A 17,821-nucleotide genomic window follows, 5' to 3' on the forward strand; every position below is an offset into this window, starting at 1 on the left:
GAAAAATTTGTTTTGTGAGGCACAGAATCACTGTGTGCTCTTGACAATGTGCCGAGGAAGACCTACGCATGACCTGATATTATGACCTCTGGTTATGTGAGCTTCAAATAGTTTGGACTTTACGCTTGCAGAGCAGCAAGTCCATGTGCAGCTATATTTGCTGTGGAAACAGTGAGAACCAGTGATAATGAGTACATCGAGAGCGCAGATTAAAACTCCTTCAGTTCTAAAAGAAACAGTAAATTTTAAAACAGACAGAAAGAAATGATTACTTTAAACCATTCTGATTAATGAGATGTTTCTGATTTGACCAAATAAAAATAATCTTTTTATTAATTTAAAAAATAGATGATTTAGATGATTTTTATAGGTAATAAAATGAATCTAAATACCTAACCCAGCTTGTAACTACAGTGTTTTTTAATATAGTAGTATTTAGTTATTCTTTAAATGAAATAAATTTGTGTTCTAAGATCTTTTTGCTTTGAGCATTTCCTGTGAATTACACATGACAAGCAAAGCGTTATTAGAGCTTCAGAACAGTAGAGCCTGTCTATCCATCATCTCCCTGGGAAAACAATCCTGCTCTTTACTGTGCATGCAGGAATGTGAAACAGGCTGGTTGATATACTTGGAGGCACTGTCTGTGTACACTGCGGTGAGCAAAGGTATTATTCAGAGATCCTTGCCACTCAAGCAGCAGGGCATCTCCAAAATGTCACATACATCCAATCCTGCTTTTCCTACCTCATATAGTGAATTTCAGCACTGTTTTATGATGGGTTATGACCTACTTAGACACTCATATCTGAATAGTATGCAGTCAGGATTGGTCATGTGAGTTTACACAAGCTCCAACATTAATGAAGAGCAGAATCTGAACCTCAACTCTCTACTCTTGCTGGTTCATTTGTTCCATGAGACATCCAGTTAAATCAAACCAAATTCAAAGAGTCTCCCACAGACAGCAATGACCACATCATTCAGCCAGCTGGGAATGCGCAGGCACATTCACAGTTTCTAGTTCCTTTGACTCATTGGCACCAGCCTGAACTTCGAGCCTGAGCTCTGACAACATTAATCTCTGGTGACTCAGATTTTAACCTCTTGAAACCTGATTCTTTCTGAGACACTGAGTATCTCTGTTGACTTAGTATTTATTATTAATTTACTATTTATATTTCAAAATAAAGTTTGGATAATCATATATTGATTTGTAAAAGCAGATCCCTGAGTGGGCCCAGTGTAGGAATGGGGCTGTATAAGATCTCTGTATTAAAGCTGGCAGGAGGTAAACAGCCTTGCACAGTGTACTAAAGCCAGCACAGTGTGCAAAGGCAAAGGCCTCTATCCATCTGCAGGAACTGGCCAGAAAGAGCATTTCGCCTTTGGGGGCTGGCTGCCAGATGCCCCACTCCTCCTCTGCCTCCTCCTCCTCCACCATGTCCACTGCAGCAGTGTCCACTGTACACTCCAGGATCCCTGGGGCTTTAGGGCTCCAACCACAGATGCAAGCTTCCCCGGCTCTCGTTGCCCTTGCTTGTGCATCAACTTTCCTGCTGCCTCCTTCTCTCTCCCTGCAAATGTGGCTCACAATTGCAAAGGCTTGCACTCCAAAGGGGCCCAGCAATGGCTCCACCCCTTCACTCTTGAGGATTCAGACTGCAGCGATGTTGGAACTCTTGACCATATTCATGGATCCATTTGTTTGCCACTGGAACACAAAGATAGACACAAATCATGTGAAATTATCTTCTACAGAAAAAAAACAGTATCATTAAAGTTTTTTTAATTTTTAATTTTTTTTTTTGCTGTTGAATATTTTCAACTTGTACTCGGAGTCATTGTACTTAGAAAGTGTAGCCTGGAGGTTAATATCTGACGATATATATGGCTGCTAAAAACAACACCTTCACTAAATACTTCTGCAGCTGTTTTTCAATGATTAATATCTTTCTGTCAGCTTAACAGTCCTGAACACACGTGTGATGGTCTGGTTCCAGGCATCAGCAGATGTTTAGATTCCAAGTGTCTGAACTGCTCTCTGCCGCATCTCTAAATGCCTAATGGGGTACAGATGTGCACCAGTATATCAGGAGAGCTGAATGCTGGATAAGCGATGGTGACTGATTTGCTAGTTTCCATATTTACGCTACTTTTTCACAGCCCTGTCACATCATAATGAGCCTGAGTCTTACCCCATTTGTCTCCAATAAGTACGGGGCAGCCAGCATGCAGCGTGTTGTCGTCTCCTTCACCATTTCTGTGCAGGTTCCACCAGAAGATAGCAGCTTTCTGTGATATGAAAAACAAAACAAATCATTTTGAGTATCTTAAAAAAGGAAGTGTGGTTTAAACTATGGTCAGTAATTATCAGTTATTTTAAGTACTCATTAATAAGTTCTATAGTATTAATTTTTTGGTAAGTAAACAAGTTTAAAAAGTTGGTATTTTATTGTGTAAGTATTTCAGTTTTGCTAAAAAAAAAAAAAAAGCACACTGGATTCTGCTATGTCGTGAGAGGCAATTTGCTGGCATGGTCCACTTGTCCTCTTAAACAGGAAGTCTGCAAGTCAATACAGTCTGAGTGATGGGAGAGCCACTTGCAGGAGGACAATATTACATCCTAGAGGTCAGTAAATGGTTTATTGTGTCTAAAAATGCTCTAAATCGTGCTTGGCATTCACAGTAACCGCAGCAAACCAAATTTAAAACCTGTGGTAGATTTGGACTACCATGTTAGACCATGTCTCCCCACGGCCATAATTAAAACACCAAAGGGGGAAATTTCTTTTCAAAGAGCATTTTTTCAAAGACTTCCGGAGAGTTGAAGAATCAATGCCAAGGTGTTGGCATCTGAACACCTTGGCATTGAATATGCTGGCATTGTGGCCTAGTATTTTACTTTTTATGGTGGTGTTTATTTTAATTTGTCACCAATGTGTATGACTTCTCTTTCTTACTTTATTTATTTTTTGGTCACTTTATCTTCTGAAGTTTGGACAGGAAATGAGTTCTAATAAAAAAGAAAGGTGAAAGGTTAAGCCCCCAGGAATGGCCTGTTAAACTTTCCACTGCATTTATCAACCAGAAAAACATACAAAAAAACAAAAGATAAAAAAAAAAACCTCCACTGACTTTGCAAAGTAAAGTAGTAGTGAAATAAAGTAGTAAATTCATCTCAAGGCTATTGTTTCTGTGATCCGACATTTAGTATTTTGACACCAAACGTATTTAAATGTGTAAAAGGGAAAAATATGAAATGAAAATAACAGATACTAAGATATTTGCAGTGTATTTACCTCCACAACAGGAACGCTGAAGTTGGCGTAAATGAACGCTGTGGACCCACCTGCCTCCACGGGGCTGAGCTGTGGAAAAGGACATTCCTTCAGAGCTGTGTCTTGTGTTTACGTGCTCATGTTATGAAAAGCCGCTCTGTCTGCTGCAGTGTTTGAAAACTCATTCTTTTTCAATCACCACCCAGTTTTACTCTTATTGTAAGGACAAAAGCACTCAGCAGAAGGACAAATTGGTAACATGAACACAAATAAAGGTTCAAATAAATGTGTTCTCCCACTAAATATTTCCTGAAGCCACCGCATCAGGACAGATAAGAAGGTGACTGTGAGAGTTTGTTTCAAGTTTGTTGCGTGGCAGAATATCCCTAAAGTGTAAATGTAGTTACTGTTGTCAGTTTCTCAGGCTTGCTGTCCAAGTTGGCCAGGTTCTCCAAATGTGTTTATTTTTAATTTAGACTTTTGGACAGCTGAAAAAGAACTGCCAAAGAACTTTTAGCTACGGGGTCAAATAGGGTCAATAGATGGTTCGACTGTACTCACATATATCATAAATGTAGCCACCCGATTCCCAGTTTTCAACTTGAACACGGGGCTTGAAGGTGACTGTTTTTACAGAAATGCAAACAGATATTATAAAGGCAATTAAAATATCCACGATCACCACGTAAATAAACGCTAATCAACTAATGCAAAAAACTTACAGTAGCATGGTCAAAATGAGGTTCATAATGGCCACCAATCCCATAATTCACCACTTGGAGGTACTCGCCGTATGGATGCTTCACATTCAGACCTGTGAGCAGTGAGATCCTCTGGTCCAACTTCCCAACAATAGACTGTGCTGAGCCCTTCAGCCATGCACTAGCAGTAAAAGATATTGATTAATAAAATAATACTGTGACTGAAAAGAAATACCAGCTGCATGTAGTAGTAAACCTGCAGCAGATGTTTTTATTGTTATGGCAGTAGTAGAGTAACAAGAGGTGTTGTTTGTACCTTTTACTGATCCGATAGTCTGCTGTTGCTTGTTTCTCTCCAGCTGCCACTACAGACCTTCTCAGCTTGTTAGCAAAGACAGAAAAAAGCATCTTAATTTTGTGAATGTTACAGCAGCCAAACTTTAATGCATCTAAGGATGGGTTTCCATTAATCCTTCCTTTTTTCTTTAGGGCTTCGGAGAAAAGTGAAGCACAACCTGAGAAAAAAACACCGCAAATATATTTGTGTAAACCACAGAGCTTCTCCGGTTTTCATGATTGTTTTCCAATTTTCCAACAGGTATACACAAACATTTCCATGCTGAGAATCAGTAGTGAAATATTCAACTCAATGTATACAGTCCAAACAATTAATCACCAAGAAAACCTATAAAACTGTTTGTTAACAGGCCTGTATTCTGGGATCTAGCAACAGCAAACTGGAAACCATGCTCCAATCCCACTCTCTGCTCCAAACTCAGACCATACCAGGGGCCTGTTTTCAATCAGCCCAAAAGCTGACATAATGATGAAATAAGTACAGGGGTTTCCATCTGAGCAAGAGATGGAAAACCCACTGAACAATGCCAAAACCTCACAGAAACTATAGGGGCAGCAAATGTGCTATCCCACCAAATATTTCCTGAAGTCACTGCATCAGAAGACTGAAGAGCTCTCAGGACGATCCACTGCAATAAAGTTTGTCATTACTCAACGGATATTAAGACTCAGCTATCGTGGACTGAACATTTATCAGCCCCAGCTCTGTTGGTTTATTTGGCCAGTTTGAGGAATTCAGCCAAGTTTTTGTAGTAATGTATTCCTCTTTTCCTTAAGCTTTGCTAAACGTTTGGAAGCACGCCAACTCTTCTGCTATATGATCCCTCTAGAATCTTCCCAGTAGGAAGAGTCTGGCTTAGACCCCAGCAGTCAGAGGCCTTTTGTAACACACCTACACACGGTCTAGATTCAAGGCTCGTCTTTGCAAAGTTAAAGTATGATCAGCAAAAAGCACTAAAATTAATAGTACTCATTATGACCTACATTTCTATTCACAGCATTTTATATAAATCTATATTAAAATATTAGATTCCCTCTACTCATGCATTAATTAGGTGTACCAAATTTGAAAAACTAAATGTATTAACTGTTTGTAACAATTCAGCATTTGATGTTTTTCACCATCAAGAAACATGACTTAAAAGTTTACTCTGAATCTTTATCTGTTATAAATAAAAGCTCCAAAGTCCGAAAGATGTGTTTCGTTAAAGAAAAAACTTGTCAAATGATAATGTTTGTTAGTGACACACACATGTACATATATATTGATTTGGTCTATTAGAAAATCTATTACATGCTTCAGTTTGGCAGTCCCACACCTTAATGTGACTTTGCAAAGGAAAAAAGTGTTCATTTAGTGCTTTTGTTGATTTGACTTCTTGTTGCTCAGTTAACATTTTGCAGATTCACGTTTTGTGAGTCCCATGTGGGAAACCCCCTCCCTTTGTTGACAAAATTCTCCAAAAGTTTGGATTACAAAACCATTCAACAATCTGACGGAATCAACTAAAACACAAGACGTTAAGACACTGATTTTTTTTTTTAATTCCCAAAAATCTAACGTATTGAAGACGCATGGGTTGTTTGACCACATGCGATGAGCACTCACTCCTGGCTGGGCGAGGCTCTTGATGTCTTCAGCCTCTGTGTCAGTGACAAAGTCATGGTAGAGGACCACATATGGCTGCAGGCTCACCACCTCCCGTTTTGCAGGCATCAGTATCAGTGCAGGATTGTTGTTGGTGAAGTAGTCACAGAAGAGGTGGGGATTTGCAAAATGCCTGCGCTGTAAGAAGCAACGACCATATGAAGTCTATTAACAAGATCAAAACATGGATATCCATCTACAGTTACTCATATAATGGATCTTGTCACCACATAAAAGCTTAAAAACAAAGATGACATTTAGAGTTTTTGTGGTGCTTTTTAAAGCCAAGAAAACATTTTACAAACCTAAAAATGTAGAAATTAAATGAAGTTGTTAGAGTATGTTAGGAGCGAGGCTTTATGGCTTCAGATCGGCACTTTGGTCAAGACTTACATTTGTAAACTAATTTGATGGATTCATGTGTTTTTGGACAGAGCTTAAGGATCCTCAGAGGATAAAATCAAATCAAATCACTGAGATTTTCCTCTGTTAGTACTGGTGGTGTTTTGTTTTTTTGTCAGCAGTATCTGAGTGTCAATTTCCATTTTTGTTGTTTTTATTTGATGTGAAGTTTGTGCTTGTGCTTTTAACTTGAAAGAGGCTATATAAATAAATACGTACTTACTTTTGATGAAATTATTTTATGAGTGTGACAGGCATGTTTCAGGTGAAAAAAGGTGAAAAAAATATTATTTTTATTGGTATACCAATGTGAAAAATTAAAAAAAGGCTCTCCAAAATTGCCTCAACTTTTATCTCACATGACATCTACATACACTGATGTAAATATTTAAATTGTAGTCAATGTAAAAATGAAAAAAACAAAAAAACAAAACATCCTCTTAAATAAAGTGTATCCTGAAACACTGAACATCCAGTGACATAAAACCCTGTAACTCAATGCTACATTACTGTATATGCATTTGAAAAGCTTGATGTGTTCCTGTCCTGATCTGCTCCTCATTATTGCAATACCTGAGAGCCTCGAGTTCGGCAGAGTCTCTCATAAGTGTCCCTGGTCCTTAAATAACTGGAGGAGGGTCTCGTCAACCCAGTGCCTCTGGGTGGACCAGCAGCAACCAGGAGCTTCTCGTATTTCTTAACATTCTGCAAAACTCTTCCATTCATTGGATCTGAGAAAGAAAATGTGTAAACAGTCTGAGAGAGGGATGACACAGTTCACTGAGAAAAAAGGTTTTAAGAGCCTTACTGTGATGCAGTAACTCCTGAGATAGACTCAGAGCGTAGGAGACGTTTCCTGTCTGAGACAATAAAAGGAATTCAGAGAAATCTAAATCATCAATCATGCAAATTTCCTCAGTCTGTCTGTTTACTTACTTTAAAGTGTGAAAAGGCAAGGTGATCCAAAGCATCCTCCAAAGTGCCTTCATTTTCAGGGCTCCACTCCTCTCCTGCTCCCCTGAAAAGGCGCACAGACTCCTCCAACCACTGCACTGAGTGATAATAGTCTTCTTGTTCATAGGCCACCTGGGTGCAATAACACCAAAAAAAACAAGTACTTCACAATTTAAACAGAGTCTGTCTAGAACTGAAGAGCTGAATATTGCATCCATGTCGGCCAGAATTTGTGAGGTTTTGTGGTTGCAGGGATGATTTCAGTAAGGATCACACTAACAACTGTAAGACCAGCCAGAGTCAGAGTCAGCAGCCAGAGTCAGACAGTTTCTCATGTCATGATAGTCAGTTGACATATGTTTGTGGTTGGCTGAGCCATTTTAGCCATTTCAGCTTGACTTGAATTCATTTCTTTTGGATTTACTGGGTTAGGATCTTGTTTCATTTTTTTGCATATCACCTTCATCCTTTTTCTTAGGGTTTACTCTTCTGTGTGTCCTGTGATGCCTTGTGCCTCCTCAGTACTTCTATATGTGCTTCTTGTTAATTGCTTTCCTCTGTTCTTGTTCCACACCTTTATGGCTATTTTTGCTTTTCTTGTCTCTCCCTCACCTTCAACCTATTGTCGGCCCATCTGTTCACCCACCTGTGTTTATTCCTTGTGCTCTTCCACTTTCAGTTTTTGTTTAGTCCCCCCTTTTATCCTGCGTGTATCATGTAGCAGCTTATGTTCTACAGCTGCCATCAAGGCCCAGTTTCAGAAACCTTTCGCAGCACACTGACACCTGGAATCAAATCTCTGATAAACACACCTAACTAAAATAAATGAATTCCTTCTTTGTTCTTTCAAAAACTGACTTTGTCTTTTGAATTTCTCTTTCCCTTGGGTCTCATGATTTTAGAGAAGCTCTGCAAAACCTGATAAAGATATGAATGGGGAAAAAATCTAGGTTGCAGAGTTAATAAAGTAAACCTAACAGACCTCTGCAGCCTGATTCTCATCAGTGCCTGAAGCAAGTAGATAAAAAAATAATCTGGACATTTCTGTAACCGAATATGGGCGGTAGATTTGCATTACATGTAGGCATGTCTTCCACAGAGTGTGTCCCTGTATCACATTTTCATGTATGATATGGAAATATAAAACTGGACTACAGCATTTTTAGATTTTGAAAGTCACAAACACTAAAGGTCTCCTTTGCTTAGGTTCAAAGCAGTTTAGCAGTTGACCTGACTTGATGAAGTAGGTGCTGACTAAAGGGCTGACAGCACCCACACTGAAAGTGGGTTGTAAGAGTCTTCTCCCGTCACAGATTACATCCACAACCACAGCTCCATGTGTGCTATTTAACCCCCACAAACACACACAGAAGCCCACCAACTAATCACACATGCTGAGTTAATCCACCACAGGTTTACACCCACATTTCACTCTTTAATTTAAGATGAGCTGGTCTTAACAGAAATAACCTAAAGAGCAATAAATGTGTAAAAATACTCAGCTGATGAGGTAATGAGCCTGAGGGAAGCGTCAGCTGGCAATTACCTTAAAGGGCCCTAAACCTCTCCCCACTAAAACTGAGACACTCAAACTTGTGTTAAAAGTGTTGCTGGTTTTGAAGGTCAGTTTAAAAACTACATGAAAGCACATGCAGTTAGCTCTCTTATAGAGAAACCCCTAAAACTAAGCATCTCTGCTGACCGACCGCCTCACATAATTTCAGCCCTGGTACAAGTGAAGACAAGCTTCTGCAGCATGACTTAATGTCTTTTCCATACAAGAGTATGTCTCTCCCACACAGTGCCCTACCCTTACACATCACCACTGCATGAAAACAGTGGAATTTATTGTGGGGAAAATCTCCTTTTTTCCCCTTCTATAGATTATTATATTCATCTGCGCATGAAAAGAATTCCCAGGCACGCAATGGAAAGAATCCCAGTTTTCTAGTCTAGGTTCCCACAACAGAACTATTAACAAGTCTGGGATAAAACTGCAGCCCTCTGGAATGGGATGTTAACCAGTGGGAAAACTTTTCAGGACACCAACTTCCAAATATGTTAATTTCCTTCAGTGAGTCCTCCTACCTTATGTTACTCTGACAGCTGTTCCAGAAAGAAGACAGATGTGTACTTGCACCACACTTCCTTTGTTGTGCTTTTAAGAAATACAGAGTTGGCACAAATACTGGAGTACTCTACACTGCTTTCATTTTATGCTTCGTCACATTTTATTTGAACACATTTATTTCACAGCTATAATTTAACAATAATCCTGCATTGTTAAAGATTAAAGCATGGTTCCCAGCTTTTCTTTTTTGTGACCCTGCAATAAAAGTTTCTAGTTGCCTTTCAGCTTTTTGTATCTTTTATTTCATATGATTATCCATTTAAATTACACTAGAGCTTTTTAACGTTATAAGGAAATATAGCTGCTTCAAGTGACGGGTGGTGCAGCCAACACATACAGCTGAAGCTAACAGATGCCTGTTTAGATGTCATCTCTACTAAATCAAGTCACTGAACCTTCTCTCTCAACTTTGTTTCTGGTATTGATTTTGGAGGATTTTACTGCAGTAATCTGACAAATAATGTGGCCTGCTCTGTGGTTAATTGCACTAACAGCCTGCCAAGAGGTTTGTGCACCACTTTTATGGTTTTCTCAGTGTTTGCACTAACTGAAAGTTAAGTGCAATGCCCCTTTACAGTCCACAGATAATTTAACTTCAAAGTCATTTGTTCACTTCTGGCTCAAAAAAACAAACAAAAACAATATGGAGATGGTCAAAATGCCACACTGTAAAATGTAATTCTAGCTGTTTGTTATTTCAACATATTATTCTATATCAGTTTGACGATAGATGACTGAAGTTGTTGTTATAACATAGAATTACAAGTTAAAAACGTCCCAATTACACCAAAAAAAGCTAACTTGAAAACTCATGTCCAGCTAAATCAGAAACTTATGTGAACTTGACAATGCGGGTAAGTTGAGCACAGCAGGATTCAAAACTGCCTCACGTGACTGCTACCGAGGTGCATCATGGGGAATTGGCGGTTAACGACATGCTCACTTTACTTGGACGTTTTCTAATCGTCTTCTTTGGAATATGCTTTCAAGGTGAGTAACATTGGTTATAACTATAAGGAAAGAGAGCTACAAAAGTTGGAACATGTTTTGAATTTATGGCATGACGTGTGTTTTTCTCTTTTACCGAAATGTTTGCTTTAGCTAATGTAACTTTAGCCGACAAGGTCCAGCTTGTGTGTCATGACCAAACTTGACCTAATAAACTGACACATGGCCTTTTTTATGGGTTTAATGTGGCGCTGAGCAAATCACAAGTATTGTGCCGCTAGCTTTAAGGTTGTGCACTCACCCTGTTGCGATATTAGCAAGCTAACTCAGCTAATTAATAAAGCTTATTTCATATTGTCTCTGTACTTGTAAATTTCTTTCAAGTTCACAGGCTGTTGTATTTTGGTGGAAGTTCATTTTGGCAATATTTCCAATAACTGGCTGGGTTCAAAAAGAACTTTTTGGCAGGACTCGGATGCTTGTTGTCATCTGTTTATCCCTATGTAATCACTTAAGGTGTTATTAACTGCTGCATGCTAAGCTGCAAGAGTGCACTGAGGACTGAGACAAAATATGGTCTACAAACCAGCATTATATTAGTTTTTATCAGATAGTCCTCCAGTGTGCTTATTTTTTGCTTTAATTATATTGTGCAGTTATTTGTTACCCTGAAATGCTTTATGCTTAACAACAGCTCACTATTTTGACTTATTTTTGAACTCTTGTGATCAGTATGACTAGATTGTGTGAGTTTCCATACTAAACGAGCTGTAGTGATAAAATAATTGGCATCAGAGACACTGATTTTTGGCATGGTATACTGCAGAAGTTTTTTTTTTTTTTGCATAATTTACCTTTTAATTAAACTGCATTCTCTGTATTGTAACAAAACTAACATTGTTTATATGTCAGAAAATTAGCAAACATGAATAAATGGCGAAAACAATATAATTATAACATATATTTTTATTTTACTTATTTTAGGTCTGTGAAGCCAAACTTGATGCTGGGGATTTATTTTTGTCAGTGGAGTCAAATGGTAAGTTACAATTTGTGCATTTTGTCATACTGGAAACACCTCAGATTATATTGTAATTTAATAGCTCTGTAGAACAAATGATATAAAGATTGTAGTGTCAGGGTACTTCTTAAGAAGTAATATGGCACTATTGATGATCACATGCAGGTGGCATAAACTAAATATTCAGACGTGCTACCAACAAATGATTCATTAACAAAAGCAATGGAGCAGACTGTTTAGGTTCTTGTGGTTGTAATAACATCCATAACTGCAAGTTTGTCATTAATTTATTTTCACAGGTCTAGATGATCACATTTGACTTTGTCATTTAAATGAGGTGGACTTGCAAACTTTGCGCTCTTTGGGGTAAATTGCTGTCCACTACATATACACAGAATCTGCACAGTATTTCAGATCTAAAAAGGGAGTATGTAATGGACTTGCTGGCTTTAATGTAAAAAGCCTGTTGTGTAACTTTAATGAGGCAGTTGGACTAAAACAGTATTGCTCATCAAGGTAAACATCTGAGGAATAAGGAAATTGTTACTTGTCCTTTTACTCAGTGTTCTTTTAATCGCACGTTTACTAAAGTTTTACATCACATAAGTCATTTTCACAATCATTCTACTTTAAAAGATTTCAAGACAGAGCTTATTGTTCTCTGAACTTCCTTGTTTGCTGAACGGCAGGTAAAGTGCATCTTTTTGTTTGTTTGCTTTTGTGTGTTTGTGTTTTCTCTAATGGGCCTCAGATGACTGTTTGCTTAAATTTGGGTCTCAAAGAATCTTTTTTTAATTCTGCCTGTACTCTCCACCCCTCTTCTTCTATTGCTCAGGTTGAAGCAGAATTTGCCCGTCTTACATCTGTTGACCTGAAAGGGTTCCTTTTTGCTGTGCTTGACCATTATGGAGAGGTTCGTGGAGCTGTACAAAATCAAGAGCGGCATAGAAAGGCTAAATAGGCTCATAAGATGCTTCGGAGATGATGTAAGTGTTCAACTGCGAAATCTAATCCTTTGTTTAAGTTTTAGGTTATCCAGTTCAACTGATGAACTCATTGAAAGAAAGCTGATAAGTAAAGTCTGTCATCATATTTCACAACTGGACATTTAGTGTGGTAACTTTTACAGAATCTATGTATATTGGTGGTAGGTTGGATATCATATTCTACTTGAATGTCCTGATAAGCCTGATTCAAAATCTCCAATGATAATCATATATTGATGGAATTATGCATCAAAAAGCTGTGAATTTGGAGCTGTCTACATGCTTCATAAACACTGTTTAAAACGTGTTTTTGTTTTCTTTTTGACTTCTTTGACCAGAGCCCTACACAAAGGAAGAGGACAGAGGACCTCATTTTCTAAAGGAAGATCCCTCACACACTTTCAAGACTGTGAAGGTTAGCATTGTTTCTTTTAGTAAATTTAATAATGACAGCACCACAGTGGATTTTAAATTAAAAAGTACATGTGTACTTTTTCCTCACCAAATGTATTATTACAAGATCTTTGACACTGGATTTGGTCTGGGTTTCAGAGAAACTAACTGGCAAGCTAGCATTGATATTATTAGTGTCTTGTGTTTATTCATGTCTTCACCAGGGTCTTTGACATTTCGCTGCTGTACTGTTCACTTCAGCTTTACGTTTGATTTCTCACATTGTATATTGTAATGGCAGAGATATTAGGATATTTAAGGGGCTGCAGTGGCTGCTACAGCTGTGGGGGGCAATACTTTGGTGAAATGTCCTGGACCCTGGAAAAGAGACTGTGTAGACTGGGTAAGCAATTAAAGGTTACTGGCCGAGAGTCATTGGGCAGCTGGGTAAAGGTGGATGTTGATATTCAGTGCCAATTATGCAACCTGTTCAGCCATGTCTATATGCTCTTTTTTCATGCTGTTAATATAGGGGGAAAAATAAACTTTAATCAATAAACTGATTAAAGAAGCAGTGTCTATGGAGCCACAATCTGATCCTGTAGTGTAGCTGCAGTTTGCACATTTCATGTATTCTCAGCCAGATTTGGTTTAGAGCACAGCCAATATTTAGCATAAGTAGATTTAAATTCACACACTGGTGATGGCAAGCTACATTGTAGCCACAGCCGCCCTGGGGCGCACTGACAGAGGCGAGGCTGCCGGACACTGGCACCACCGGGCCCTCTGACCACCACCAGTAGGCAACAGGTGAAGTGTCTTGCCCAAGGACACAACGACTGAAACTGTCGGAGCCAGGGCTCGAACCGGCAACCTTCCAATTATAAGACGAACTGTCAACTCTTGAGTCACGATTCAGTCATCCACCCATGTGTGTGAATGACTGAATGTGTAAAGCACTTTGGAGTCCTTAGGGGACTAGTAAAGCACTATACAAATACAGGCCATTTACCATTTAAATTGAAAATTTTGTTTGAATTCTGCAATTGAAGACATGCTCAGTTATTTATGAACATGGTCTTTGTTTAAAGCAAGAAATGGATTTGTAACATGGGGGTGCATATCTCATTCTGAAAAAACTTTAACAACTAATAAGTGTTACCCAAAGCCAATCACCATCATCCAAAGCATCAGTATGGCTCTTCTTTGGAAAGACATGAATTGTTAAGCACACGGGATATTGTGTAATTGTAATTGTGTAATTTTTTTTTTTTTTTTGTCTTTGAACCCTTTTATAGCCGACAGGTATTGAAGACACGTTTTCTAAGAGGATGAAAGTTGGCATTGCGATGGTGAAAGAAGAAGACATCATCGATGTGTTGGTTGTCCTTGAGGCAGCAGTAATCCTGTCTAATCTGAGGGATGTCTCAAGTGCCATTTCCATGCTGATGGGCCTTCTTTTTGCCCTCAACATACACTATCCAAAGGAACTTAAGGACATCTTTGAAGTCATTCAGAACATCCTAATGAACATTGGTGGAAGGCAGTGCATCTCACTAGTGCATGGTCTAAGAAACAGACTCTTGCAGAAAGCCATGCAGAACTGTAATTGTATGATCCTTAGTGTTAAGGACAGTTTTTATTTTACTGTTTGTTTTTTTATTCTTGCAAGTTCTCATTCTCACTTTTGTATGTCACTAAATGACTACACTTTACATTCCAGATTAGACAATTACTCATTTGTTCATGGTTTAAGAAACTTATGTAAACAACAATATAATGCTGGACTTTGCAGATGCTTATCTCATGCAAGTCAGTAGTTTTTCCTTTGTTTTGCAATTGAGCAGACTCAAACTAATGTTTCTGAAATATCCATATTATCAAATGTTTCAGAAGCATGCAGTCATTTTCAGAGATATTGGTTCTGTGGAATTTGTTGCAATTGTAAACGAAGACAAATACAAGAGTTTGATGTCTTAGTTATTATAAACTGATCTTTACTGTCACTTATCAAAGGTTTTGTACTATTTTAATATTTCAAGTTTTATGCTAACAGGTGTGACTGAGCACAATGAAGTTTAAAAATTTTGTAAATGTAAAGAATAACTTTTCTAAAATAGCAAGTGTCCCGTTGATACATTACATTAATGCAGACTTTATGTTGTTACTTCACAAGAATCACTACTGCTCCTAGAGTATTGGTCAGAATTTCATCTTCACCCAAACTGGGCTCAAGACCAAGTTCAAAATTATTGTTTCACAGGGAGCAGCCTTTGAGTTTTGATGGATTGTGAGCCTGATGAGCTACGTCACTGATTTTTCTGTTTCTCAGATGACTAAGATGGCACAATAAATGGTGAATGTTGGGTGCTCATGAGTAATTGTCTTGTCATGTTCTTAAAACAAACTTTCTGTATGAAATGATCAGATAGACTTTAATGGAATCTGTGGGGTTTTATTTTTTTTCTGTAAACAACAGAAAATTAATTTAAAGGAATGTAGATATTTAAACCTGAGATCTAAGATAAACCTAACAGGTAGTTTTGCTGAAATGGATGTTAGAAAGCCAAAAAAAACAAAACAAAACTTAAGATGTTTAATACACATTTTTCTTTACATCCAGTCAATCAACTCTGATAATTAAAATGAAACTGATTTACAAGTTCACTCAGCTACCTTAAGGAGCTCAGTTAATTAATAAACTTAAATCAACTTAGCTAACAGATTATGTTAGTTAAGCTAAAATAGATTCCTAAGTTAAAAGAACTACTAAAGTATTTGAATTAACTAAAAAACCCAAGTCAACTGAACTAGGACAAGAGTTTAAACAATAGATTATTTTAATTTAGCTGAAAGGGTTTTCCCAAGTAAAGATGACAATTAAAGGAGTTGAACTGACTAATAAATCTCAGTCAACTAAACTAAGATGAAAGTTTAGACAACATGTGATTTTTCATTAAGATAACAATTGGTTGTGTTATAAGAACAAACTCTATTTCTTGACTTAACTTAAAATTTTAAGGCAGCCCTTTACCTCATATTTTTAAGTTGAAACAACAAGTTATATTTTACAGTGCAGACTCAAAGCTTTAAACATCAGCCCGCCAACCTTTGAATGATGTCATTGTGGCTTTATCCATCTTTTATGTAGGCTTAGGTTGTTATTAGATTCACTGATGAATGGTTTGCCTTTCAGGCAATTTGGTAAAGATTACTTTTTGATCTAAAGTGTAAAACTTAGACAAATAAGACAAAATTGTGAACACGTATTTGTGTAGCAGTAGAAGACTTTCTTTCCCAAGACATTAGCATAGGAGGAGAACTTACGTGGCATCGGCCATCACATGACCAACCCCTTTCAGGGAGCCAAACGTAAAAAAAAGCTACATAGTAAAACAGCACCATTATTTTTGTTACTTAAATTTTCTGAATATTTCTGTTCTTTTACATGCAGGATTGTGTTTTTTCTAAAGTACATTATGTTTTCAGTACCTTCCCAACCAGAAAGCAGTCATCACCAGAGAGTTGGACAGATACTGCAGGCATGTAGACATCCACAGACTCGCCATTAGTGACTCTCTGGAAACGACCCCTTACAAGGCTGGAAACTTGCAGAGCATACACATCCTGCAGCCTCATTAGCCCCTTAGCAGCCCCTTGGAGGTCTTCCAGATTGGGCAGATCGGCCTCTTCCTCCTCGTAACTGGACCTGAGGGCTGGACAGCAGAGGGGCAAAAAGGTGAATGGTGAGGGGTTTGGTGATGACAGCAGAGGGGGGTGGATGCTTAGATATCACCACCAGATGAGTCTTTGAAGAAGGCAGTGGGGCAACCTTGTAGGTTCTCGAGGGCTTCATTGCTGTAGACGACATTCAGCCACTCTGAATGAAGACGTTTGATCAAAGTAAAAGCCACCAGAGGGTTGGCCATTGTGACCGCTGGGCCTTTGTAAAGTTCTGTGTGCAGGTCGGATACTTTGGCATAAAAACTGTGTGAAGATACAGAATTATTAAACAGGGTCTTCAGACTGAAACAATAAAACTCAATAATAAAAATGCCATTTTTATGCACAAAACATTATTTTCACCAGAAGAAAGGAACAAAAGGAAAAAAGATAAAAATCCTGTGTATAAAGTATTAAATTTACATCTGCAGAAGTCCTCTATGGGCAAAGTATGATTTAGAATATTAGATTGATTTAAGGAAACCCGTATCTCATATAAATACCATAAATATTGAGCTTATTCCAGCTCAAACACTGCAAAAATCCATCACAATCAAGCCAATGTTTGATTTCTCATGATCAAAAGATTCCTTTGCAAAATTAGAAGCAATTCTACAAAAAAAACTATTGAGTTATTTGTATAAATTAGCGGGAAGTGACTTAGTTTTGTAACAGCGATCCTGCATCCAACATTGTGAAATAAAGCCACGAAAACCTAGTCTATTTTTCTGCATTTTTTAATGACATACATATAAGGTTTATGCAATTCATTATATGATCATCTCACTATCAAACCTCACATCTGCAACGCTTTTTCTATTACTATTTACTATGTGTGTGTGCAGTGTCTACCGGGTTATGACCACCTCTGGAAAACTCGAACAAACCGAGATAACAATACCTATGGGGGTTTCTTTTAATTCTGTATTACCTCAAAATCAGAGTAAGTGTGATATTTTCTAAGATGCACATCTTTTAAATCCTTTACAATCAAATCTGTTTCCAGTGTTTCACCATTACTCACCGTTTGATGTCTTCCAGTCTCTCCAACTCTTGCTCAATGTAAGTTCTGAGGTAATCGATTAGCTTCCGTTCAACACTGACCGCCTGCTTTACGTTCAGCAGCGATGTATACATTTCCCCTCTAACGACACTCAGGAGGCCCGAGAGAAAGCAAACAAGAACACAAAACTTCATCTCCGAAAGTGAGCTGTTCGCTCTCTTCCTCGGCAGATTCACCAGCTCTAATTGCGCCTCTCAGTTCTGTATGCTTCAG

At 38.1% G+C, this 17,821-nt stretch overlaps 1 protein-coding gene across 1 annotated transcript; it reads right to left on the reverse strand.

The window, feature by feature from the left end:
* Positions 1 to 490: 490 nt before the first annotated feature.
* p4ha3 (prolyl 4-hydroxylase, alpha polypeptide III) lies at positions 491 to 17,767 on the reverse strand. Its single transcript, XM_063493656.1, has 13 exons — positions 17,570 to 17,767; positions 16,655 to 16,809; positions 16,315 to 16,538; positions 7,326 to 7,475; positions 7,198 to 7,249; positions 6,963 to 7,120; positions 5,949 to 6,125; positions 4,299 to 4,363; positions 4,004 to 4,163; positions 3,843 to 3,905; positions 3,303 to 3,371; positions 2,199 to 2,295; positions 491 to 1,714 (listed from the first exon to the last, which is right to left on the reverse strand). The coding sequence occupies exons 1-13, from the start codon at positions 17,740 to 17,742 to the stop codon at positions 1,644 to 1,646; spliced, it is 1,614 nt and encodes a 537-aa protein (XP_063349726.1). The 5' UTR covers positions 17,743 to 17,767; the 3' UTR covers positions 491 to 1,643.
* Positions 17,768 to 17,821: the final 54 nt, after the last annotated feature.

Source organism: Pelmatolapia mariae, linkage group LG14 (genome assembly GCF_036321145.2).
Source record: "Pelmatolapia mariae isolate MD_Pm_ZW linkage group LG14, Pm_UMD_F_2, whole genome shotgun sequence".
Lineage (NCBI taxonomy): Eukaryota > Metazoa > Chordata > Actinopteri > Cichliformes > Cichlidae > Pelmatolapia > Pelmatolapia mariae.